Source organism: Colius striatus, chromosome 2 (genome assembly GCF_028858725.1).
Source record: "Colius striatus isolate bColStr4 chromosome 2, bColStr4.1.hap1, whole genome shotgun sequence".
NCBI lineage: Eukaryota > Metazoa > Chordata > Aves > Coliiformes > Coliidae > Colius > Colius striatus.
Window position 1 is genome coordinate 96,482,566 of NC_084760.1, and position 26,842 is coordinate 96,509,407.

A 26,842-nucleotide genomic window follows, 5' to 3' on the forward strand; every position below is an offset into this window, starting at 1 on the left:
CTCTCTCAGACAAAATGCTGTCTCCCTGATCTTTTGTGCTGTCACCTTTAACTTTTCACTTCCTTTTTTATGCTTGTTGTAAATTTATATATGAAAAATAAGAGTGGCAAATTTGTCTTTTCAAAACACAGGCTGCCTTGGAGGTTGCACATAGAAACAATCTTGTGATTTACATTCTCCTCTCAGCTACACTGATGCCCATAACTGAAGTCAATAGACTTGTATCACTGTGACTGAGAAACTGGCTTGATGTATGAAGCATTCATAAAAAGTTTTCTTTATTTAGCAAAGTCACGGATCTGTTAGCCTTTAATTCTGCCTGTTTCTGCTGTGAGGATAATTCACATTTCAGTTCCAACTCTGAAGGCGTGTTCATTTGTAATTAAAGCAAAATTTTAAGAATTATCTATTTGGCTGTTTTCAATTGGCTTTTTGTCCTTCTTTGAGAAACATTTCTTGTCAAAGAAGCAAAAACATGGGAGCTCTGACAATACACTATGAAACTTGACAGCACAACCCAGTGAATTTGCAACAGAAGTTCATCATCTCTAGCCCAAGAGTTACAATTTCCCTTGTCAATAGTGGCTCCAAGTTAGTCTACTCAACATCTGCTTGTTACCCTGTGTGCTTTCAACAGCTGTTTTCACTCCAGTTCCCAGAGTGAAAAACCCACCACTTTCAGAATCAAATGAGACTTTCACTGGTATCCTTGGCAGAAAGAAATGACAGAGTCAGATACATTGATCCCAAGGTCATCTTCAGAGTCAGACCTAGGAACTTGGAAAGAGTGGAACTTTTAAGCCTGTACTGGGGAAAGTTATGCCAAAATTTACATTATACTGTAATATGCCATAATATTGGTAGATCTGTGGTTTTGTTTTGTTCCTGTTGCCTGTATTCATATGTGCAAGCACCTCATAACTTCTTCAAATTCACTGGGACTGTTATAACTATGGGCTAGTCTAAGAAGATTGATTTATCCTATCAACTTTTCAAAATGTCTTAATTGTCCAAATGCTGCCTCACAGCCCTTAAATATCTTTTATTCAAGATCCTACAGATCACTTCTCTCCCACAGGAAGTTAAATACAGACTCTTGTAGCAAGCAAGATATGTCAGCAGAGTATGTAGGAAAACAATCTGTCAATTATTCATATGTATTCATGGTACAGCAAGTGGAAAAAATGGAGAAGAACCAACAAAGTAGTGAGCCATCTTCTCTGCAGATCACCATTAAGTGCTCTGCCAGTCACAAAGTATCACAATTAAGAGAATGTTGGCATTAATCATTAATGAGCTACTTAAAACAACAAAACCAGATGTACTTTATATGCCTTATCACCTGTGGGTGAGGTTTTTTAGGTTGCAATTCACACTCAACCTGGAGAGAAAAAACAAATAGTTCATTTCAAATTCTTATTACAAAACGGTGGCTCAGATATCAGAATCACACCTCATGTCACACTCTAATTAGAAAAATGAAAGAAAATGGAAGTCCTTCTATAGAGAATGAATGAAAACTGATTCAGATCTTACCTTTAGTTTAGTCTTAAGCTATGATTGTCCCAATTAGGCAGCATTCTTTCTAATCTGGTTGCTTATTCAAGAAAACACTTGAAAGCACATGTTTAAATCCCTTCCAATTTAGCATTTGCTTATGCACGTGTTTAAAAGAAAACATTTATATTTAAATGCTATCTTGAATAGGAATTCTTCTGCGTACTCAGGTCCAAATGGATAATCTGAAAAATCTCATATGTCTTATTCATTGGTCATAGATTTTATAAAATTTTCTTTTACACTACTGAAAGAAAAGAAAGCAATATCAACTATTACACCCAATACAATGCAGCATTACAGCTATATCTTACTGTTAGCATTTGTAAACAAACACGCCAAACAAGTCATGCTATGACTTTCATGCATGGCACTACATTTTTCTCTTTTTTGACCAAGAAAGATGTAAGAGACTGCAAACTGAGAGTTTTACTGAAACTTCCTGTTTTCTCCTGTGGGTGTATAGGCTCTCCTTGATAGTTGATTGAAATACCTGCATACAATTTCTTTAATGTTCTTAATTATTTTTTTTTACCTTGGCTACATCTATTTAGATCATGTGAGTGCAGTTTCTTATCGATGAACTTGCCTTGCCAAAAGGAAAGCCTGTCATTTGGTTTATTTTGCTAGTCAGCTGATCATCACGAGCAAAGTTTGCAAACTCAATCATTAATTGAAATATGAGCCTCTACATTCTGAAAAGCAGGAAACAGAAAGCATGCCATGGTATAAAAAGGGACATATTTGGTCATCTCTGGCATTCTTTCCTCATAATAGTTAATATCTGATGCCTTGGGAACAGCATAAGAATACAGCAAGCAGAAGCTAATTCATTCCTAAAATACCCTCCTAACCTTCAACTGTCCACAGCTTAGACTTCTTAACTGTCAAATCTAAAACTTTTCACATATATCACCAACACAGAGAGATAATCTTTACATAAAACAAATGGTATGCTTTGAAGTTGAGACATCTATAATAACTATCAATTAATAGAAATAATGTGGAAGGAATATGTAGGCAATGCATTAGCTCTCCTGCTCACTTTTATCAGAAAACAAAGAATTCACCACATGAGCCTCTCTAGTATCTCTTGAAGAGAGCAACTGGACTCACTACTATAAGCACTCTGCAATTCAGAGGTGGTGTAGTCTTGTTAGGTGATGTAACACATTTTACCATCAACACAAGGCTAAAGAGGGAAAACCACAATATACTTCTTGTGCTGTTCAATACCAAGTTAAAAATCACCCTTTGTTGCTGCTTAAATGTTGGTTAAACTTCAACCTACTAATACTAACAATGTTACTCAGTGTTCATCATTAACATTTTAATATTACACTAGAAAGAAAATGGAATTGCCATATGGTGGAATTATCATGTCAGACATCTGTTAACTCCCTCATATAGAAAACCAAACCATTTTAATATATTCACAGGGTAAGCAAGCTGATCACTATTTTTAATATATGAAGATACTAAATGAAGTGTTTTGCCTCACATTGTAGGATTTTATTTAGAGGCTTAACTCAACAGGCTTCTATTGCAAAAGTTGAACTGCTAAGGTCAGTTAAAATTGCAGAGGAGGCACTGCCACAACAGATTTGTAAAGCTTCTCAAGACAGTTGATTTAAAACACTGGGCAGATCTCAGCCATTTATGGATTTATGTCTAATTAGATGAATATAATACACTCAAAACATTTTTTAAACACTGGTCTTGTTTGCGTTTTCAGTTTGAATATTTTCTTTTCTTTTTTTTTTCAAACTTGAATGAACTTACCAATAATTAAAGAAAACCAAACTGTAAAACAGAAAAAGATTTAAACAAAGATTTTTTTTTTCCTATTGTTCTTGTTATGTTGCTGAGAAAAATGATGATTCAACATACCAGCATCTACCTCAGGGAGAGGAAATGTTAATGCCAATGACATTATCAGGGAAGTATTTAAAGTGTTTAAAGTTTTCTGCTATGCTAGTTGCAACTGGACATGACCACACAAATGGAACTAAAAAACTACGCTTACACACTCAAATACGTATGCAAATACTTGAAATGTTTAGAAGGCAGCCCTCATCTAGCTACTACTGCTATCCTACACTATAGCATGACATACAAAAGTATTGATGATGCTTTGGTATGGATTAAATCAGTTAATTAGTCCACCAGAGCTAGAGAAAACGTTTTCAGATTGTCGCATTCGATACCTCTGGGAGCCTGGAGTAAAACAACTAAGTCTTAGTATTAATATAAGGAATGATCAGCTTTACTGAACACATTCAGTCTAGATAGATCTCCCAAAAGCATACAGTAGAACTCACAGACAATTTTAGTGAGTTCATGGATTTGTGAAACATGGAGGCTTGATATACATGCATTTTCCCAAAATATGATCTGAAGTAGATGGAAGGAAGGGAGAATATTCTTGTAGGGCTTTAGACATATTAGCACCAGCACATTTGTGAAAGTAATAAGTGAATCTGAATAGGAAGAAAAAAGCAAATGATCAACTGTTGAATCTGTTAGTCAATGGAATCACCTATGGCTACATGGACATCAAAATCACACTCACTGTTCCCAGCATCAGCACAGATACTAATGCCCTGCCTTAAACACCTGAAAATAATATGCAGGTGTCATTTAAAATACGTCTAAGGCCATTTATTCTGACCTCATACTTTTTTTTTTTTTTAAAGCATGAAAATGTCAGAATAAATGTGTTCTCTATATTTAAAGTGTTATCCTGGGGGCTGAGCAAAACCTCATGCAAGCTGATGGGCATTTCAAAAACCCTGTCAACCTCTTCAGTCTTTTTTTCTTGACAAAATCCACCCACGAAATCCCAAACATTTAGTATATGGCTAGATTAAAAGATGTAGCAAAATAATACAGTACATTATACCTTCAAATGTTTTGTTCCCATTATGAGCCTTTTTTCTTCCTGGATCTGAGGGTATGTCAGCACCATGCAATCTTTTCACATGGGCTTCCTCCCACATAATTTCTGCTCTTTTCAGAACTACTTCTAATTTACCTGCTACATGTTCTAAAACTTGGTGCTTCCACTTCTGTTTCTACATACAGATATAATCCTTAATAACCTATCTGAAAACATCAAAGCCATTTATGGACTTTTGTCCTCACCCTATCGTCAGCTCACAGCAGGGAAGTACTCAGTTAATTTATTAATGGACATGAACTGGAGCAAAATAGTATTATTTCCCCCAGGCCAGAATATAAACCTAAGTCTTTGATTTCTGTTTAATTGTTCAATATATCATCTTATCCTCCAGACTGGATTTTAAGAAAATAGTTCCTATTTCTCAGTGAACTTCTAGGAGTTAGATATAGCTAGATCCATGGGACAACTTCAGTTCTTCTCTTCCTCTATGCAAATATCCCTGTCTACCATTTATGTTCCCTCTGGGGAGAAACTAGCAAGTCTCACAGTTTTCTTCCTTAAGTTACTTCAGAGACTTTACTGTTCACCTTTGCATTAACAAAAAAAAAAAAAAAACAAAACAACCAAAAAAACCCCAATTTAATAACTTCATCTAGCTTTTATAAGCAAATATATCTGTTTGGAAAACCACACTGCAAAAAAGGAACGTTTCAACAAACAGTAGTTACAAGAAAGGAAAACTATTCAAATAAATAATAAGCTGCCTTCATGCAAAATGGTTTGTAACAGAATTTCAAATCTAGGTAGAGAACATGGACACATAACTATTAGAAAGTATCTAAATCTGAAGCAATGCCCATACATAGAAAAAGGTAAGCATCAGATATTCAGATCAACTGCTAAATACCAAATGAAACCAAATACTTAAAGATAACAGATGAAATAAAAGGAATAATAATTATTAATTTATCCAAGATAGACACAGGATGTTGATACTGCATGCAGGAAGAAAAAACCCCAAAAGGCAATTTTAAATTATTTTAATAAACTTTCTGTACTAATTAACTGAACATAGTTTCAAGAATTATTTCATTAGAGAAAATTATCTGCAGCCTATAAAACAGGCGTGCCTGTGAATGAAGCTTTGGTCTTAAGGACAGTAAGCGAGCAGAAAGTCTTTACACACTAATGTCACCGTCATTTTTAGCAGAAACCTCCTACAACCTCTAAATGGTTGTATTACCTACATCTTGAAACTTTCTGATGTTTGACATTCAACAAAACGTCAACGTTGTGTTGTTCAACAAAACGTCAAACAACACAACATTGTAGAGGAGTCCTTGCCAGCCATACCTAAAAGCAGACTGAAAACTGCAACCTGCAACAATTAACCTGATCGTCACTCACATGCATAGAGCATGCAAACTACTGCAGTCATGGTTTGCTGCAGCAGCAGGATTGACGCTTTGCTGTGGTATATTGAGGCGGTCTGCCACCATGGTAGCACATTAAGCTATTTCTTATCAGAGATGGGTACCTACTTTCAGTTCCCATCTCTGGCAGAGGAAAGTCCCAGCCCGAGTCAATCTACGTTTCTTTCCCTCAGCTCTGAAGAATAGTGCACAGAAGTAAAGAAATAGAATGTACTATTTTGTGCTTTCTGAAAGAAAATTGTGAGAGCCAAGCATGTAAAACACACTGTATTTCAGTCATAGAAATTCACCAAAGGAAACAGTGAACAAGATCTTAAGGCTTACCATAGCTCCAGTGAATGATAAGGGGACTGAATGACTATCACTTTCTTTTCATGGGAGAACAGCAGCTCTCAGACACAATGCAGGGTTTTCTATCCTGCAAGGCTACTGCAAATCAATTGAAAGTGTAACACCCAGGCCATTCCAGCCACCTTGAATGTAGAAAAGTGCGTAACAACTATGTAACTGTATGGTTATGGATCACCATAACAGCCTCCACCTTGGGTGAAACAATCGCATTTCCATATAATCCTAATGTGATGATGCCTCTTCAGTGCGCTGGAAGGTTCTGATGGGGAACAGTGGACAGATACAGAATATGAGGTGGAACCAAGCACCACTTCATCTTAAGAAAGTGGTTGGAAAAGTTTGTGAATGCAAGGAAAATATTTCTCCAAAAAGAAATCACTGGCTACATCTGGGTGTGACTTGGCTCAGTAACCATTAGATACTATGTCTCATACTATGCAAAGGCATGTTTTAGAAATATTACGGTGCTAACATGACACAAGCAACATAGTAGGAAAAAAGAAAAGTAGCATGTCATGAAAAAATGCCCATATCAAGATTATCCTTGAAAATGAAAATTCACCACATTTGAAAATTTTAATGAGTCAGAAATTGAGAACAAATTGGTTTAAAAATCCACACAATAAAGCAAACTTTGTAATAAATGAGCTTAGTCATTCAAACATGAAAGAACAAAATTGAAGCTGCAAGTGTCTTCAGATCCTTTTTTTGCAAATTGAACTTAAAAAGAAACTTTGATTTGCAACCAATTAATCAACAATTTAGACAAGAATCTTGACATTCTTTGGATACTAGAAATGTTGTAATTTAATTTACAAACTTTCTTTCGCCTGTGTCTACACATTGTAGGGGGCATTTTCAAAGAGTTCTCGAGGCTTTAGGCATATGCTACTGGCTTAATGGAAACTGCATGGTTTGGCTTCCTTTTGAATGGCTGGAAATCCACCCCACCTGGATGGTGCCTCTTGAAACTAATCCACAACAGAGCTAAAAACAAAGCAGCCCATGGAGAAGCCAGTCTCCTGTAGAGATTCCTCCGCATAGCACAGCAAATGAGAACTATCATGGTGGATCACCTTCAGGCATTTTTTTTGCTTGTAGTTTACTAAGCAACTAGTTAAGAATTGCCTTTGGTGACGCAATGTGCTACACACTACCTGTATGAACCCTTCTTCTCAAATGAATGCTAACAACAGCTAACAGTGAGTCTTATCCTCTGAGCTTGACATAAATCTCTGATTTCTAAGGCAAAATTCTTGATAGACTATAAAGCTATTATCAGCTCTATAAAGATATTGCAATCACTATTATTTAGGAGTTCAATGGCAAGGCTATATACACGTAGCATGTACTTCTTAAGCAGCTAACTTACACATTAAGGACACTCTTATAGTATCTATGTTAGGATATGGTTTTCCAAAACATCAAAGGAATATAGAAATATTAATGAGTCTTAAGTAACTTTTAAAAATCTCATCCAAACAACAAATTCAATTTATTTTTCTTTTTGATCTTTGCTTTTTAAACTCAAACTAGGGGAAAAGATGGCTCTGCAATGTGCAACAGAAGACCAGAACTCACACAATTTGGTTTCTCTGGGAGTTTAATATCCTTGAAATCTTTATGCCAAAGACAAGTTTGACTGAATTAGTCAAAGGATTCAATATTTATCATGAGACAGTCAAAAAGACCGTGTGATCACATAGGTCATACTTGAAAACAACAAACCAATGAGCCAACTCAACATGCAACTCTGCTGAATGCTGCTATTCTAAAGCCACTACATTTATATAACTTCAGTACTTCAACTGAAGAGCCACTATTCAGTATGCAAATCATAGAATCACACAGAATGGTAGGGGTTGGAAGGAACCTCAAAATATCATCTAGTCCAAACCCCCTGCTAAAGCAGGTTAACCTACATCAGGTCACACAGGAACGTGTCCAGGCAGGTTCTGAAAACCTCCAGAGAAGGAGACTCCACAATCTCCCTGGGCAACCTGTGCCAAGGCTCCCTCACCCTTACAGTAAATAAGTTTTTCCTATGTTTAACTGGAACTTTTTATGTTCCAGCTTATGTCCAAATACTTTTCAGGAGAATGGGAAAGTCAGATGTGATAATGTAGCAAATAATAAATCATAGGTAGAGAATTCTTGTATTCACTGTATCCTATTTTAATTTTTATAGATTTTACTTGAGTCTCAGTATCAACAAACAATTATGTTTTAAAATTATTAGAAGAAATTAAAAATTTATAGTATTTTAAAATGTATTTTAGAATGTTAAATTTTTCTTTTATTAATAGTTTATAACTATATTTTAAACAAAAAATGAAGGCAAAAAAGGGCATGGGATTCATGCACCTAGCTAGTGTTCTATCTACTTACAATTAAAACATGAGCACTTCCATGACTACCGTATTTACATAGAGATCTTACTGCAAAAGAGATTTATCCTTAACGCTTTAATTCCTCAGGTTCTGTCATCATAGTGTGCATGTATGATTGCTGAGCTCTGTGATGCTGATACCTAAGGGATTCACTTTACAATAGGGAGCATCTGTTGAGCCAAATTGCTGTGATTTACCAGATCTCTGGGGAAGAGTTATGCCTACCGGGGCCAAAGCACTGAGGACTAGTTGATAAAAGTCCAGAGGAAGAAGCGGCAGTGCAGAGGCATGGAAAGAACCTCCTCCATCCTTTTGTATAAGAACAGGCATTGCAAAGCATACAGTGGATAGTTTTTAAGGGACATGGGTAGAAAATACTCTCCTCCTATTAACTACATTGATTTAATGATTAGCATGCCTCCATAAAATATCATAGAACGCTAGGTGTTGAAAGGGACCTTTAGAGATCATCTAGCCTCTGCAGAAGCAGGGTCACCTAGATCAGGTCACATAGGAACATGTCCAGGCGGGTCTCGAAGGCCTCCAAGGAAGGAGACTCCACAACTCCTCTGGGCAGCCTGTTCCACTGCTCCCTCACAGTGAAATAGCTTTTTCTTATGTTTAAGTGGAACTTTTTGTGTTCCAGCTTCATCCCATTACCCCTTGTCCTGTTGCTAGCCACTACAGAAAAAAGGGATGCCCCAACCTCCTGACACCTACCAGTTAGATATTTATAAATGTTAATAAGATCTCCCCTCAGTCTCCTCTTCTCCAGACTAAACAGCCTCAGTTCCTGCAGCCTTTCCTCCTATGAAAGATGTTCCAGTCCCCTGATCATCTTGATGGCCCTGCACTGGACTCTCTCCAGAAGTTCTCTGTCCCTCTTGAGCTGAGGAGCCCACAACTAGACACAGTACTCCAGATGATGCCTCACCAGGGCAGAGTAGAGGGGGAGAAGAACCTCTCTTGACCTGCTGGCAACAAACTTCTTGATGCATCCCAGGATGCCATTGGCCTTCTTGGCCAAGAGGATACATTGCTGGCTCATATTTAGTTTATTATCAATCAGGACTCCCAGGTCTCTCTCTGCAGAGCTGCTCTCCAGCAGGTCAACCCCCAGCCTGTACTGGTGCATGGGGTTGTTATGGGAGACAGTTTCATAAGCCTTGCTAAAGTCAAGATAGATGATATCCGCTGCTCTCCCCTCATCTAGCCAGCCGGTTATGCACTTACAGAAGGCTATCAGGTTGGTCAAACAAAATTTCCCCTTGGTGAATCCATGTTGACTGCCCCTGATAACCATCTTTTTCCTTCATATGTTCAGTGATAACATTCAGGATGAGTTGTTCCATTACCTTTCCAGGGATGGAGGTGAGGCTGACCAGCCCGTAGTTTCCCATAGTTTCACTTTTACTATGCTGTGTAAAGGTCATCTATGCAACTACCAATCTTAAAACTGAATTCTTTCAATGGAAAACACCTCTGCCATTTTCAAATGCTTGCTTTTATTTAACAGGTGAAGATGCTGAGCCAAGCCAGTTCATCATTGTCCCTGCTACAATGAATATCATTTAAATCTGCTGTTTCAATATATGTAAAGAAACATATCCTTCACCTGGTGTATGCCCTCCATGGCAACTGACTGAATTTCAGCTCATCAATTTAATATGAAGTCAATTTAATTCTTATTGACCAAAAATCAGTGCCTATTGTTCCAAAACATGCAATCATATGACAGTATATTGCAGTTGCTGGTTAAGTGGCTTAGTGTTATTGATAAGAGCCCATTCTGATGAGAGTAAAGAGGACTGCCAGAATCCCTTATGAAAAATAAAAAAAGCTATTTTGCACACAACTTTCAGAAATGGTTTCCAATGCATGAGAGCAAAGGATGGTCTGTGGATGGGCTGTCATAATCAAAGCCTTAGAAACCCATGAGAAATGAGCATATTATTCAGGATTTACTATCACTTTATTTACGATTTCCAGTTAATAGAGATCCACAAAGTCACGCCAAAAAGATACCAAAGGCCTGATTGTGATATCCTAATTCAAGCAAAACCCATACTCAAAGTCCTTTTGAAGCCATTCTGCTTCTGCCAACTCTTGTGATTTTTATTGCAAGCCTTGCAGTACTTGATGTTTTGATTAACATTCCAACTCCTGAAGTTCTACAACATGTTCACCTCCTTTATTTTCAATTTTAAAAGAAGTGTGTTGTGTTCACAATTGAATAGAAAATCTTGCAAATGTGACTTTTAAAAAGTAACAAAAATACAAGAGAAAAAGGAGAAAGAACCTAACTGTGTCAAACCCAAGTATCAATGGCAAAGTTGATATCAATATCAAAATCAAAAATATCAATATCAAAGAAACAAAGTACAGAAAACCTCACTGACTGTGCAACTGGTGCCAATTCTGCACTCACTGCCCAACTGGGATAAACTAGGCAGCTTGGTCCTTAAATTGTGTCTACCATAAGCTATGCAGTGATCCTATAGGACAGCTGTAATTCAGGGGCTGCTATCTGAAGAGCCTGGATTAAAAAAAAAACAAAAACAAGCAGTAAACTATCCCTCCCACAATGGCTGCAAATCCATGTGTTGCTTGTTAACACTGAAACTGTGCAATGCTTTATTTCATAGAATCACAGAATGGTTTGTGTTGGAAAAGACCTTAAAGATCACCTAGTTCCAACCTCCCTGCAATAGGCAAGGACACCTTCTACTAGGCCAGGTTGCTCAAAGCTCCATCCAGCCTGGCCTTGAACACTTCCAGGGATGAAGTATCCTGGAGTATTGGCTGGGTAACCTGCCGATGTCTCACCACCCTCACATTTATCTCTTCTTTTTTTTGCCTCTTTACCTGATACCTTTTGTTTATTCTGTAAGCTATTTGATGTAGGGGCTGTCACTTCCCATGTATTTATGCAGTGCCTTTCATGAAGGTTGACAGCTTAAGATGCCATTATAATCAACAAGGGGGGGGGGGGGGTGAGGTTGGATTTTTAAGGCATTGAGGAAAATGAGGCATTCACCTACCAATGACATACAATAGGCTTTGAGTAACTTTCTCCCCTTTGAAAAATCTACATTTACAATTGTAATAATGAAGATGTCTGTCATCACCAAAGCATCCATTGTTAAAACATGACACAACCTCCAAGTAGGGAAAGCCTTCATTTAGAGCATAGTCCGTAATAAAAAGCTTTTTTTTTTTTCAGAAGCACCAAGACCTCATTTGTCTTAAACCATTCACAATAGTATTCAACATACTTTCTGGAAGTATCATATCTATCTTGTATCGTATATTGCATTAGTTAGATATCTGCTGAGAAGCACACTCTATATTGCACTAACGCTGTAGGGTTTTTAAAAGAACATTTCCTATAAATAGAGATTTAAATGATCTCCTTTAAGTATTGTAATCTTTAATTGAATTCAATACCTCTGCAAATGGAGCAAACAATCTCTGACTGATTAGATCATTTGCTTCTATTCTATTTCAGACATGCACTGGTTTGCAGTAATGTAAGGATTTTTCATTAGCAATTGCTGTTCAGCTGCATATTTTCCTCAGTAACCTAATTAATGCTAGAAAGGTAACTTTTCTTCTTGTGCATTACAGTATGCCAGTGTAGTTGACACTGTTGCAGAGGTTATATATAAATAAAAACTGGGGGGAAAAAGCAAAGGACCAAAATTAAAGGGAATGCAGAAATGTAAACTAGATTTTCCATAAGATGGCAAATACTTTCTTCTCCCAGTGACATCAAGATCGAAAGTGATTACTCAGCACTTAGCAGGACAGAACCATGGGAGTCCTATGAGTTGCTAGCACAGAAATTATTACATGCAGGTAGAACAAGAAAACAGGTATTAATGAAGACAAGAAATTATGTCCTTAATACGATTCAGTACATTTCTAGGTCTGAGTTTGTTGCATGAATAACACAGCATCCTGTAGATGCATTTCAGTTTTGGCTCTGGGATCTTATCAATCTCTTTAAATCAAATCACAGGTCTAATTGTAAGCTGTGTTCCAGTGCAGTCCTTGACTAATTAAGCGTATAGACATATGGACAACACAAATTCTTCTAAGTAGGGTATTTAGACATTCCTGAAGTAAACTATGGTGTACTAGTAATGACAAAAAGGGCTCAGTTATACACCCATGTGCTGCAATGATACCAACATTGAATGTTTTCTTCAGAAATGTTGATTTCAGACTCTAAGATAAAGAATTTCAAATGGGCTGCATCAGGTACTTGCACCATCCAGGTTAATAGGTGAATGGTTGATCAAAATCTTCACTCTTATGGCAAGATGCTGTGCACCTCAATACTCCTGGAGCCTGCCTGAAGCTCGTGATGGTGGAATATCAAAGAGCAAGCTCTCATGGTATTTTGGTGTAGCCACTTGAGCAAGGAGGGAATGAAGGAATGGCACAGCTGCATTTAGGTCAACTTGCTCTGTGGCAGTGAGGTGCTCTAAAAAAATTGTGATAAGAACTGAAAAAGCTATTAAGGGCTACACCTTATTTCAGACACCACAGTCTAGAAATAGAAGAACTTAGATCATTTTGCCTAATTGTCTGTTTACCTCTTAAGAAAAAAATACCCCTCAGCATCGTTGTTAGCATGAGAAACTTTTTTCTTCCCCAAGTATGCCATGGAGCAACCAAAAAAGAAAAGCTTTAGTCCCAGAATATTCAAACAAATGTGTAAATCATACTGAGGAATATTCCTGGAAACTGAGGCCAAATGGCAAAGCACCTATATCAGTAAGTTCCCATTGACCAAAGATCATGCAAGGTGCCAACTGGGAATGTTTCTTGTGATATTCTTCCTCCAAAATGGTGCCTGGGCAATACCTGAGAGAATAGCAGAGGCCAAAGGCATGTTGGGAACTGTTAGAATAGTCAACTTAGTTTAATTTTACTTTAGTAGCATTAATTTAGCCCAAATTCTTTGATGCAGTTTTAGATACAGACCTTCCTCTGTATAAATTTGTAAGTCTTTGATTTCATATTAGATCAGACTAGTTGGATAATAAAGTGGGAGATACTATTTTAAAAAGAATTAATAACAAAGAAAATTTACTGCCTATTTATAATAACACTGTAGCTTATTATAATAATCATTAAAAGAACTGCAACCTACAATCCACACTGGATGTAATTTTTTGGAGGTGGTTTCTTAAATGTACCTGTAGTTGGGTTTTAGTTGCCTTTTCCTTTTTTTCCCCTTTGGATTTTTATGCACTTGACACAAACAAGGAAAATGCATAAAACCTGTGTTTGTTTGAAAATATAAGTAAAAATGTTTTTTTAAAAGCTCGTTTTTAACTTAAATGTTCTTCTTCAGTTTACAGAATAACAGTGTTTACTTTTACTTCACTGTAGTTTTTCATTCCATAGTGTGTACAAAAATACTACAGACAGGGAAGCTGAAGGTTCGAGTTTGATGCCTCAATGAAATTCAAACTATGAGTTGAGGTTTTCTACAGAAAACAGGCAACTTGACTTCAGCCTCATAGTCTAATCAGCATGTTCTTCTCCATTCTTGAGAAAATTAACCTCATTCATCATGTCATGCTCCCATTTCTCCCTACAGCTTGTGATGCCGTCTTTGCTCCTTGTCCCACTTCTGGATCTCAGAGTGTGGCTGTCATGGCTTGATAGCCCAGTGGGCACACAAGCAATCATGTGAATCAAATGAACATAGGAAAAACTTTTAGCAGTATGCGTTTTTTGTTTGAGGTTTTTGTTTGGCTTTTTTTCTTTCAGTCAGAAAAAATACAAAAGAAACTTCCCTGCCACAGAAATGTCCTGGTACATATTAGAATTTTTAAAGTACAAAGTCTGAATACTCAGTGTATTCACAAGATGAAGATACATGGTTTACTCACTTGTTTTTCCTCCTCCTTTTCCCAACAATTAAATTCCCCCACATATTATACAGAGATCCTGACAAAGCCTGAAAGCTACTAAATATATCACTACATTTATGAGATGCAAATAACCCCAACAAACAGAAAACATCAGCCTCTAACTTGGAGCCTGAGTCTATGTGTGCAAAGTGCTCTTAATTCCCTCTGCTGCATCTGCCTCATATGAGGGATTCTGTCTAAGAATATGATCAATCATGGGACTACAGAAAGTGCTAATTCCTTCTTTTCCAGTCTCTTCTAATTTTATGTCCTTCCTGTTCCCCCTTCAAACTTTATCTCTTTTCTCTATCTCATGGATAAAGTCAGCACTTCATTTCATTATCTCTAATTCCAGATCTCCTGCATCCCTACATTGAAAATAATTGATATAAGCCATCAAAAGAAGAAAGAGTATTAAAAAATACGCACTATGCACTATGAAGATGGATGTCAGGGGAATAAAATGTAGCACAAGAAAAGTCTGAGCTGCTAACTTTGCCCAATTTAGAAGAACATCAAAGTCCTTACTTTCCCTCTAAATGTTGATCAACATTGCAAGCCAGAACCTTTATCTGTAATTCATGGATTTCTTCAACAGGAACAACTTCATCTGCAGACTGAATACGATATCAGAAGCCATACTCAAAGACAGGAAAATGTTTTCAAAAGGCAAGGAAGCTGACTAACCTGACCAATAGGTTCTTTTGTTGGGGTCTTTCCTCTTCTAGCGGTGCTTGTGGCCAAAGTGGTGGTTGTTTCCATGACCGATGTCGACATCTCAGACTGCATCGCTGTGGCTGTGGACTCGGTTGTCATAGAGGAAGGCACTTCACCAACAAGTCTCACATTTCCTTCTATTATGATGTTGGCATCATTTTCTGCTGCCATGTTCAGAACTTTCAAGCCATTGTAGTAAAGACCAGAAAGCTGGCCTTGGAAAGGGTGGCCACGTTCCTTGCCTCCAATTTTTATGGTTGCTTGGCTATTGAAGATTGTGAGCTGACGCCCTGTGAAGATAATATTACATACATGCAAAAATGTTGACTGTGAACACTATACTCTACACGAGTGATAACAGATTGTCATGGGGTGAATAATGAGAGCAATAAACTATAAGAAAAGGATTTGACTCATAATTCATTGCTTTTTAATGAGGTGTCCATGAAATGCATAAATTTTGAGAGCATTTACATTTTTCTTTATTACGTTTGCAGTTGGGTTTTTTGTTTGTTTTTTGCTAAAAGGCCAATCAAATATATTTGCAAATGTGTTTCCCCCTTTTACCTGAAAGAAGTGTTAAATTTTTTTATCTGTGTCAAGAATGTCAGGTTTCTAATTCCTTGAGATTACTTTTTCTTCAAGTCTGCCAACACTTCAAAGTTTTTTTCACGCAATGCAGCGTAGAATCTATAGCTCTAGGCATGTACACGTGAGTTTACATGTGTATAAACATACAAATATGCATATACACACAGAGAGAGTTTATATATATGCCAAGAATTCATTAGGTCAAGTGAATTTTAAATAATGTTATACAGTAATCTGTCATATCTCTATAGAAGTGATAAAATATTTACGTTTTTAATTAAATGTATTTTTGTATTTAAATGTTTATCTTCTTTCAACATACACACTGAAAAGAAACACATGGTTCACACTAAGTATCTCAGAGGCAGATTCAAAAATAGATGTCTGATTGGCTTTCAGCAAGGCTATCAATTCAAATAAAAGATTTAGATGTAAAAGCGGCTTCAGAAATGATACACATACCGATGGAGAAATCATGGCACATTTCCATTAAACAGAGAAATCCTCAGTAACAGTACCACTCTTAGTCAATAGAATAGTCATTTTAGCAGATTGTTTTCTGCTCACAAAAAGCATGCACACAACTTTAAGTTCTGTTTTAATTAGTGTTTGTTCCAAAATCCCCTTAGAAGGTTGCAAACGTTAAAGGGACTTCATTTTGATTGGCAATTCCATATTGCCCACTATTTATGATACCTACAGTTTAAACAAATTTTTTTTCAGGACAATAATGAAGATATCATAACTACATATATTTTTAGTTAATAATTTAGATGCTGGAACATGTCATATAATCTATGAATGATTTATAATTTTTGGTTAATGTTTGCTATGAGTACCTTCATAGATTTAGTGGATTATATTTAACAGTCCCTTTAACCTTAAGTTAACAGGGTAAGATTATTAAACAGCTGGTACTTCTAGAAATGTATAGAAATTATTATACAAGGTATGCAAATATTACTCTATGTTTTACTTTTTAAAATTTGTTTTTAATTTAGTTTTACTGAAATTTATTTGTTTATGTTTATTAGTGTTACAATGAAGTACTACTTGGTTATGTTCAAATTATTTTTTTTATTGGAAGTTTTAATCAATGTTTTTTACCTTTGTCGAGTAGCCATTCATCAACTACTCGACCAAGTCGATATGGAATTCGCTGTCTAGCAATCGCCAGGCGCTCGTTATCATTGTTTCCTTTAAAGTTTAAAGAGACATTTCATTGGTTAAAATCTGTAAGGTCAAAGGTTAAAAGTTAATACTTAAAGCTTGAGCTATACAGTTGCCACATGATTTTTTGAAATTTGGAATTTTAAAAAGTTCTACCTAGAACATTTCATGGTTCAGACTTTTCATTCATTCATTTATTTTATTTTAGCAAACAAAATTATTCCTATGTTAATTGAAAATTAGAAATCTGCATTTGAACTAGGTTATTAAACTTATGTTATAGACAGACCCAAAAAACAAATTTAAACATCATCGAATGGCTTTACAAAAAATGATCATTGACCTCAGGGTTTTGTCTTTTTTGATGTTTCTTATTAACTAGTTAAACATGTTCAGGTGAAACAGGTTTAAGTTTTCAAAAGACATCCAACCTCTCACTCCAGGTTAGTCATTTAAAGAAGAACAACACAACTCTTAATCACCATCTAAGGCACACTTACTTCTGCTGTCTAGAAACAGACTTGCTGCAACTTATTTCCTGATCAGAAAAAATACATTCTTCTTTGCTTCATTTAAATAAATTCCAGAAATTCAAATATATGGTACAGAACAGCCCAGCGTATTTGCCATTTGTACGTTCTCACAGAATATGCTGTCAATGTTTTGAAGGAACACTAAGGCTTTGACAAAAGTGACTTACTTAAAGGTAGCCTGGTTCTGACATGTGGAAGAGTTTTAAAATTTAGCAAAAGGCTAAATGGGGTTTCATAAATTAAGAACTAACAAGAACTTGGCAATGCAAAACACAAACTTGTTATATTTGCAAACTATATCTATTCTCAGTCTCAATGCAGAAATGTTTGACTTCTTTAAATAAAACAATGAAATAAAAGAAGGCTTGTACAGTCAGAAAAACATCAGACAATGAGAAAGAATTAGCAAATGAGTTTAAATATTTACTTCTAATTATAGTGTTTTGTGTTTGAAAAATATGGGTGTGATTGCTCAGAAAAATATATCTTCTACTTAAAACTTTTCTTTGGAGAATGGTAAATCTAAATATTTCCTTAAACCTATGGGGTTTTGGTGGCAGTAGTATTTTAGACCAACAATACCTTTTTCTTCCATTGTATTGGTTCATATTAGTAAAGAACCTGAGAGATAAGAACAGCCAAGTGAGTAAAAAGCAGTCATTCCTAATTCAGGTCTGAATCCAAAGTCAGTCTAAGTAGCTCAAATGTGCACACTGTCTTTGACTTCAAAATCGACCAACAAATCAAGTCCTATATCTACAGTGAAAATCTTAGTACAGGATGCAGTAGCCTACTTAGTGCTCAGAAAAACATTTTCTTGAGATAGAAAGATACTATTGCTGATTATCTAGCCAAAATATTACCCAAACTCAGAAAACCAATGTTCTAGTTTATCAGGCAATTATCCCCACTATCAGCATCATAAGCCATAAGAGACAGGGAAGAATTAGTACCATGGCCCCTAGAAATAGCAAGAGTAACAGCTTCTGTGCCAAAGCCCATGGTGGTTTTACAAAGATACTTATTCTGCAGTGAGATGAATTACAAATTTCAACGTTTCACATCTCTCTTATTTGGTTTGGTAACATGGACATAGTTTACTATGACAGAATCTGATCTATTTTGTTTTCAGAGTATGTACTTTCCATATCCACTTTCCAAAATAGAGTGGAAAAAATTGTTTGGGTTGGAAAAGCCATTTGAAGGTCATCTAGTCCAGCACCCCTGCCATGGAAAAGGACATCTTTCAACTAGATCAGTTTGCTCAAAGACTATTGAACTTGACTTTGGATACTCCCAATGATGGAGCATCCGTGACTTTTCTTGGAAAACCACAGAAGCTGATTCCACAACTTCTCTGGGCAAATATGCTATATGAACGTCTATATGCATGGCAATATTTCAAAGTGCATAAGCGTGTATATAAAAACATCTAATTTTTTTTTCACACATACATTTTGCTCTTGTCTCAACTTTCAGACAAATTCTCTGTAAAACAATATTTTACTGAAACTTTCTTTTTTTTTTTTTTTTTTTTTTTGGCCTCTCCAATAAACTGAAAATTTAAAGTAAAAGGCTTCATAACACAACTCTTATGACATTGTGAGAATACAGAATGTCTTTGGATTCTTTTTGCTGTTATGACCTTTAAAACTACTGCTCTTCATCCTGGACTCCTTCACTTACCACAGACTTCCTGTGACTAAATGGAAATACAAGAAAAACATGAAATACATGAGAAATGTCATGTCATCAACATGGGAACAAAGATAAGCAGAGTGTGATCCTCCCTGTTTCCGTTCTAGATTTGCATCTTCAATTATAATATATAGACACACACACACAACAGTGAGTTAATAACTTATATCAATAATTTATACTCCTTGACAGCCAGTTGTTTTTAACACTTATGTTTAACTTTTCAATAAGATATTCTTGCAGTTTTTATTGAAGTGTTATCAATTGAATCACTGAATGACAAAACATTCTTTTTCTAAAAGGTGTCCTTATCGTAAATTAATCCTGAGGTTTTGTTGCTGTTGAGTGTAGGTTTTTCTCTTGTGTATATTTGAGAAAAGAAAAAGGAGAATGGGTGGAACTCTTCTGTATTATTTAAAAGGAAAAGCTAAATTGTTCAGAAGAAATAAGTCTCATGGATGTAGATGATCATTCACTCATCAGATTCACTCACTGTTACTTACTGGATGCCTTTCATGAACAAATGCTCCCTAGATCTCAGAAGTACCATATAGTCATGTCAGAACGAAATAGTGTTCAGAACTATAGAAATGCATTGATGTCTTCGTTGTTTATTCAAGCAGTGGGTGTAAATTAGGTGCATTTGGTAGAAGGATCTTCTGCAGTCACCATTCTGGATCCCTCATGCTATGGCATCCCTCTACTGTAAGTCCATTACTAACACAGGATTATCTTAGAAAACATTTATTGCTGCCTCCACTTTCACTACTTGGCAGCTGCTCCAGGACATCTCTGTGATGATCATGGAAACTCCTCTGTGAATTAACAGCATATATTTAGTCTTGGCCAGCTTACACATTCCATTGAATTATTTCATTAAAAATTCCACGTATGGTTTCTGAGAATATTGCACCCTATTATAATGTGATTCTATCTATGAATTCTATCTATAAATTAAGTTTTATACTAACTGCAGCAGCCTTGCACCACTGGGAGCAAAATAAAGATGTGAAAAGCAAGGAAATAACCATTTGATTTGTAAAGGTCACACACAAAAAAAATTGCTGATTACATTAGCCCATCCCTCATCAGAGTAAAAGTGTATTGTCAAGTGCATCTCAATTTGACACTATTACAGTAGCTTAAATTCTTCTAATAGATAATAATAAATGGAAGGGCTAGGGGGAAATGGTGTGGAACTCACATTTAGTTTCAAGGAGAACACTTATGTTTAGTAATGATGAAACTAGTGGACACATAGTTAACTACTTCAAGGAGAAAAAAAAAAGATATGTAGCATTGCAAATAATAGAAATGACATTAAAAGCAAGAAACATCTTAATATTACATAATGAAAAACACACATCTTTTCATAACTGCTTCTTCCAAAGCAGCTGGTTTGGGCCATGCACTCACCTACAATGATTCTGGATAGCCCCACTGAATTCAGTAAAGTTGTGCATTTTCTTCATCTGATAATCTCATTCCCGATAGGGAAAACAGAAATACCACATATTTCTTTTCTCAGGAATATTCAGTGCACATTTTTCATGCTTACTTTATTTGTACTTGTTTTCACAATATGGTGAACCACAAGGAACTTCTTCAATAAAAACACTTCCAAGAAGGTTAATATTTTCATACTCTAAAAAAACCCGCGTCTTTGAGATTGTATTTCTGTTACCCATCTGAAAGATTAAGTGCTCTGGCAGCCATGCTTTTCAACCACAATTCATAAAAAATAAGTGATTTGCCAAAACTTTAATTGTGGACAGCTATGTGACTATCAAGCATGACTCTTCCTGGTTATGTGGTTGACATTTCTTTGATTAAAAAATCTGTGTAGAAATGATTCACTCTGGATGTGCACCATGACATTGTCTAACCTGATTCAATTCCAGATGGCTTCATTCTTCGGCCAAATAGATAATATTTTGTCATAACACAGTGTTAATTCTGTATAGGCAGAAAGGTTTCAAGGGAATAACAATAATTCCAAAGAATCAAGGTAAGCAGAGAGGAGCAGCAAAGGTCAAATCTTTGAGTCAGAGCTAAATCTTGTGGCAAGATTGAGAAGAAGCAATCCAAAAAAACTTTAATCATACCTTTATATCTATAGGTCAGCTGGGACAAACCAACTATGTGAACTTCACTAATATGTATTTTATCCCTCCTGATTTATTATATTGTCAGTGCTGGAGTGTAATTCTATTTTGTTCTCTGAAATAAAGGTGTCAGTTATTGATGTGAAATAGCAGCATCCTTGAAAGAGAATAAGTAAGGAGGTTGAAAATCGAGAGTCTGTGAAGAACAACCTAGACTACAGAATATTTTCTTTGAAACAAATCCTTTAACAGAATACAAATTCACCTTGTTAGTTTCAGTGATCTGCTAGAGAAATAAATAACAAAGTAAGGAAACAAGGTCTATCTCTATTTATAAATAAAAGCACTCTCTAAGTTTTGTTCATAATGGTCTTGACACTGCTGTTTCTGAATCATAACTACCCTGTGACATCTGCAAGAGGAAGGCAAAGACCCATATTGTTCCTCTAGATGCAGTTAGGGTTGAAATCTTACTAAAGCATCAACTACATAGGATGAGAGGAAGCCACAGCAGCTCTGTGATACAGGGGCAAGTAGTCCACATAGTGTGTTTTTGAGGCCAGGCTAGGAAACAAAAGTACATTCTTGGTAATTGTCCATACTAAAGCTCTTCTGAATCATCTAGTAATTTTACTGTGCACACTCATTTGTATATAAAAATATGTATTAGTGTTGGAATAAACTGGAGATGCAAAGACCATGGTCTAAAATTTGTACAACAGATGATTTTGCAAGACGATTTGCAGATGAGTTTGCCCCTTCCCAGCAGAACAGCAGTGATATTTTAAGTGCGATCAATTGCAAGCACTAACTTCTATGTGACCTGTACATAATTTCATCACACTGCTGTTCACACTGGCTCCATATCTCGGCATACGTGGATGCTTTCAGTGTCATCACAGTCACAAGATAAAATGATGTTATTAATACAATAGATTAGGAATGTAATGTATTTCAAATTGTCAATATACAGATATTCTCTAAACCTGTGTTGAGATTCAAATTTTAAAAGCTTTGAACTGTCTTTAACAATGCCTACATTGCTTTTTTTTGACCAAAGATCTCTTAGAGACATCACTTGGGCTGGAACTCCCCACCCGCATGTATGCTGCAGATCCAGAGTGTGTTCCCAGACTTTCCTTGCATGATGAATAGGGTATGCTAAATCATAACTTTACTTTACCTGCTACTCTAGACCTCTAGCAAGTCTTGCTCCATATAAGCTTACCTCCTAAATACTCTGAAGCACATCTCACTATCTGATCCTGCTTGTTGCCTTTATAAATAGCCCTGCTATTACCCATAAGCATCTTGCCCTCAGCAGCTGTCAGTACGTTTGCCTTTTTGTCTACAAACACACCCACATCACCTTTTTCACCACAACACCCTGGGTCCAGGATATACAGGCATGAGACTGGGTGGCACAGGGCAATGGACAAGACATTCAGATCCACCCTAGGAAATCACCATGTTTGTGAGGACACTGACAATGCTCTGATCTATGCTTTTCCTGAGTGCTTACAGATTTGGCTGTCTGATGTTTGATCCAGGAACGACTTTCAGATGGATCAGATGAAGCTGTGTGTCTTTTTCTGTTGCTAAAATATGCCAGGTCTACCTGTTAAATTGTGTAGCATGGCAACTTAGAGCTGAAGGAGGATACACTGGTCAGGCTCAAAGGCTATTGTATGAGTTACATATCCTGAAGGCTGATTTGGGCCTCCATAGGCATCCAAGGTTCCCGTAAAAACACAGTTCTAGGATGTGTATTTTTTCCCACTGGACATCTTGATCAAACCTTACCAGCAGCTTGATGAGAAGATAAAAGTGCAAAGAAGCTCTAAAGTTAGAGAAAGAACCTGTAGCAAATGAGTAAGAGAGCAAGTCTACAATGAAAACATTTTTTCCAGTAGAGATAACCTATAAAAAAAATAAACCACTATAAGGTATGACTTCTACAAACTTTGAAGTGTCAAATGTGTCAAGTACATATTAAATGACCATAACATAATATGGCCTTTTTCACTCTACAGGGGCTACCAAATTCCTTATAATGAATATTAAGTATCCCAAGGGAACGTCTTCCTCACAGAATGACTAACAGCTGTCTTCATAGCAGCATGAAAGCCCTCATCAGTGGCTTATAACATTGCTAAACACAAAGCAAAAAACGAAACTTAGGTTGCCTTAAAGAAAAATCCAATTACCAGATTTATTGAAAGATGTATGTGTAAGTTGATTCCCATTCCATTAATACTACAGATTGTACCAAAACATGTTATGTTCACCTGTAAGCTCCTTGTTTTGTGCTTGCATATTAAACAAACTAAATAATATTTTTTCAAATTTCTACAGGATAAAACTGAGAACCCTCATTAACCTCTCAGGGAGATCTGAACTCTCACTTCAAATCAACTACCTTCCGCCCTGTTTTGGTTTTGATTATTTTTCACTGGATTAATTAGTAATTAAACTAAGAGTGTGCTCTTCCGGACTCTCACTTCCTTGCTATAATGCAATATCTGTTTCAGTTTGTGCAGTGTTGGACTGCTTACTTTGAGAGATTGGTGTATCATATCAAAAGCAAGCAAGACAAGATGAAGAGAAACAAGAAGGAGATAAGAAAACATAGAACTTGTCTGATAAATTAAAGGTCATATTTTATTATCAAGAGCATTAAAAAGATCTTTTGTACTGCCTGTGCAGTATTTAAGGAGCTAGTTTGGTATGTTTGATGCTAAAATAGGCAGGAAAATTGATAGAAATCACTAAAGAGGAAGATTAAATGTTAAAAAAATGAATTGTTCTACGTACAGTACCATGCCCCATACCATTCTAAGAGTGACATTTTGCAATTCCTCAAGGTAAAAGGACTTTCAACTGTGTCTAAATCATAACATCACAGCATTTAAGGTTACTTTTCCCTACAGAAATGTAACCAGAAGTTAACTGTAAGTAGTTTCTTATTCGATAGGTTTTCTACAGATGGGAAATGGAGAATATTGCAAACCTACTGTATGTAAAATTAGCTAGGTGTGAAATAGCAACTATGAATGTGTTCTTCTGACTCTCACCCAGGTATCAATCTGGATGATCTTCACCCCACATTAACAAAGAGCTGCTAATAGAATGTCTCTTGGCAGAAATCATAGTCACATTATATAAATGAACAATGACAAAGGGAAAACACTGTGCTAAGCTCTTTCTTTATATTTCTGTTGGTCTGTAGCCCCATGGGTATCCAGTATTCAGGTAGAAGCCATGAATAAGAAAGGTCTTAATAACTATGTGAAAGCCTCCTAATTAAGTTTAATCACACTGCAAGTTCTGAGGACAGAATCAGACAAACTGTTAAAAGGTCATTGCCCATATCATTGCATTTTATTGTAGCCAGTAAAAGGCTCTGGGAAATTCTATATATTTTTTCCATTTATTATTTCTAGACTGCTTGCAACACAAAAAGTTATCTGAAGCAATTAAAAAATTTCTTTTAGGGTTAAATTCTCCTTAGTTACATGATTTATATGAGAAAATAGAGCTTGACCTTCAGTTACAATCACCAAAGCTACTGCAATTGAACTTCTCCGGCACACTGTTTGGAGGCAATGCAGAGTGCAGTGAGGATAATTTCATGCTTATTACATGACCGGAGACACAAAAAAAGTAAGAAATGCAAAGAAATCGGCCTCAGTCCTCATCAAGAAACTAACTTGATTGCAACTGCAAAGACTACAAACGTTGATTTCATGTTCTTTCACAAAGTATGAAAATGCTAAATTTAACCATTCCCTATGCCCCAAAGTCCTGGACCATACAGGTGCTTTGTCACATTTGCTACCCCCGCTGAGGCTGCATCAACTCTTTCTCCTAGGGATACGCATGATTACACACAAGCCAATGGAAACAACAAAAGTGAGGTCATTATTTAGACAAGCCTTTGCCAAGCAGAAGAAACCAATTGCACGCATATAGATAGAAAATGGCATTTAAGAGATAAAAATCTGTCCTGTGTCAGCAGTGCAGCAAAAAAGTAGCCCTTGGCCAAAGCAAGCTCCAGACATTCGGTTCTGTCTAAAAGTGGCATTTCAATTTGTGTATTTATGCCTTGCAGACATTTTACTATAAAAGAATAATCTATTTCAAATGGAAAGGTTTAAACTTATACATATAGTGGATTTTTAATGCTTTTGGCAAGATATAGAAACAGAAACTGTAAATAATAGAAAAAGATGCTCACTGAGATAAAAGCAGAGAATTGCTTTAGGACTGCAGAACTATAATGAGCAGTCCACCATGCAGTAGCATAATGGCCATGGGTAAACTCCCAGCAGTGATTTCATTTTATCTGTTAAAAGGTGAAATAATTTGATTCTCTAATTATACATTAAAGAAGCTTCACTAATATTTTCCACTTAAATTAAGCTGTTATATGTAGCACATCACTAGAACTTTTTACAAAAATAGAGCTCAGTTGTTTTAAACCTGCAAAGTGTTTCCAATTAGCTGGCTTTCCTTTCTGATTGTTTCACCTCAGCTTTTTGTGTAGTCTAACTTAGAAGACTAAGAATTTTTGAAAAACATTTTATTTCGCTTTGTGATTTTTACTTTGAAGAAAGTTGAAAACTGTATCTCTCAAAATGCTTTGGATTTTTATGTCTAAAACTCTTCTATAATTTCCTTCTCTTATGACTTAAGAAGTTCTCAAGGGAGGTAAAAAATGGTTACCACAACGTTTTTATCACTTTCCTGAAATTTGTGCTTCATGACTTCTTGTATTCTTCATGTAAAAATGAGAGAAAGACCCACTGCTGAATAAAGAGCCTCTGAGCTAGTATAGGTGTGAGAAAGGCTGTCAGTGTTGTCACAAATCACTCCTATGAAAGTCCATTTCTATGCACTGTATTCTGCAAAAGCCCTTAAAGACACACTGAACATCAACCACAGAAGCAATTAGTGCCTTAATAAATCATGGCCTTGTCATGGTTTAGCAAGGAGCAGCTTCTGCTTGGTAACAGGGAGAGTGGGTTGCAGTGAAGACCCGGTAAAGAGTTTTTGGACTCTCCCCCGGCTCCTGGGTTCAGACCCACCTCTGGCCCGGCTGGGCCAATCTGGCGCCTCTGCCATCACTATTTACAGATGGGAATTTGAAGTGCATGACAGGAGATGTAAGAGTGATACAAGATGGAGGCGACCACGCAGACCCTACAGTCAGAGAAGGAGGAAGGAAGGAGGAGCACTAGACCAGAGACTCCTCTGCAAGCCATGGCAAGAACACAGGCTGTACCCCTGCAACCCATGCAGGGCCATGGCAGGACTGAGTTACCAGCAGTTCCGTGTGAGGGCACCCGGATGGGCGAGGGACCATGTGGGGTGGCAGCCATGGTGCAGACTGTGCTGGAGAGCCTGCGCACCATAGAGCAGTCACACATGAGAGGCAGAAAGGAGCTGCAGCCTTTGGGATAAAT

At 36.5% G+C, this 26,842-nt stretch overlaps 1 protein-coding gene across 16 annotated transcripts in view; it reads right to left on the bottom strand.

The window, feature by feature from the left end:
• NRXN1 (neurexin 1) overlaps nucleotides 1-26,842 on the bottom strand; it is a 720,695-nt gene that overhangs the window by 82,689 nt on the left and 611,164 nt on the right. For 9 of the 16 annotated variants that reach the window (XM_061991565.1, XM_061991564.1, XM_061991563.1 and 6 more), the window contains 2 exons: nucleotides 16,979-17,068; nucleotides 15,251-15,570 (listed from right to left, as the gene is read on the bottom strand). In XM_061991565.1, coding sequence (XP_061847549.1) covers nucleotides 15,251-15,570; nucleotides 16,979-17,068 — 410 coding nt within the window. The remainder of the gene's footprint in view (nucleotides 1-15,250; nucleotides 15,571-16,978; nucleotides 17,069-26,842) is intronic. The other 7 variants (XM_061991571.1, XM_061991570.1, XM_061991569.1 and 4 more) reach the window with 1 other exon arrangement.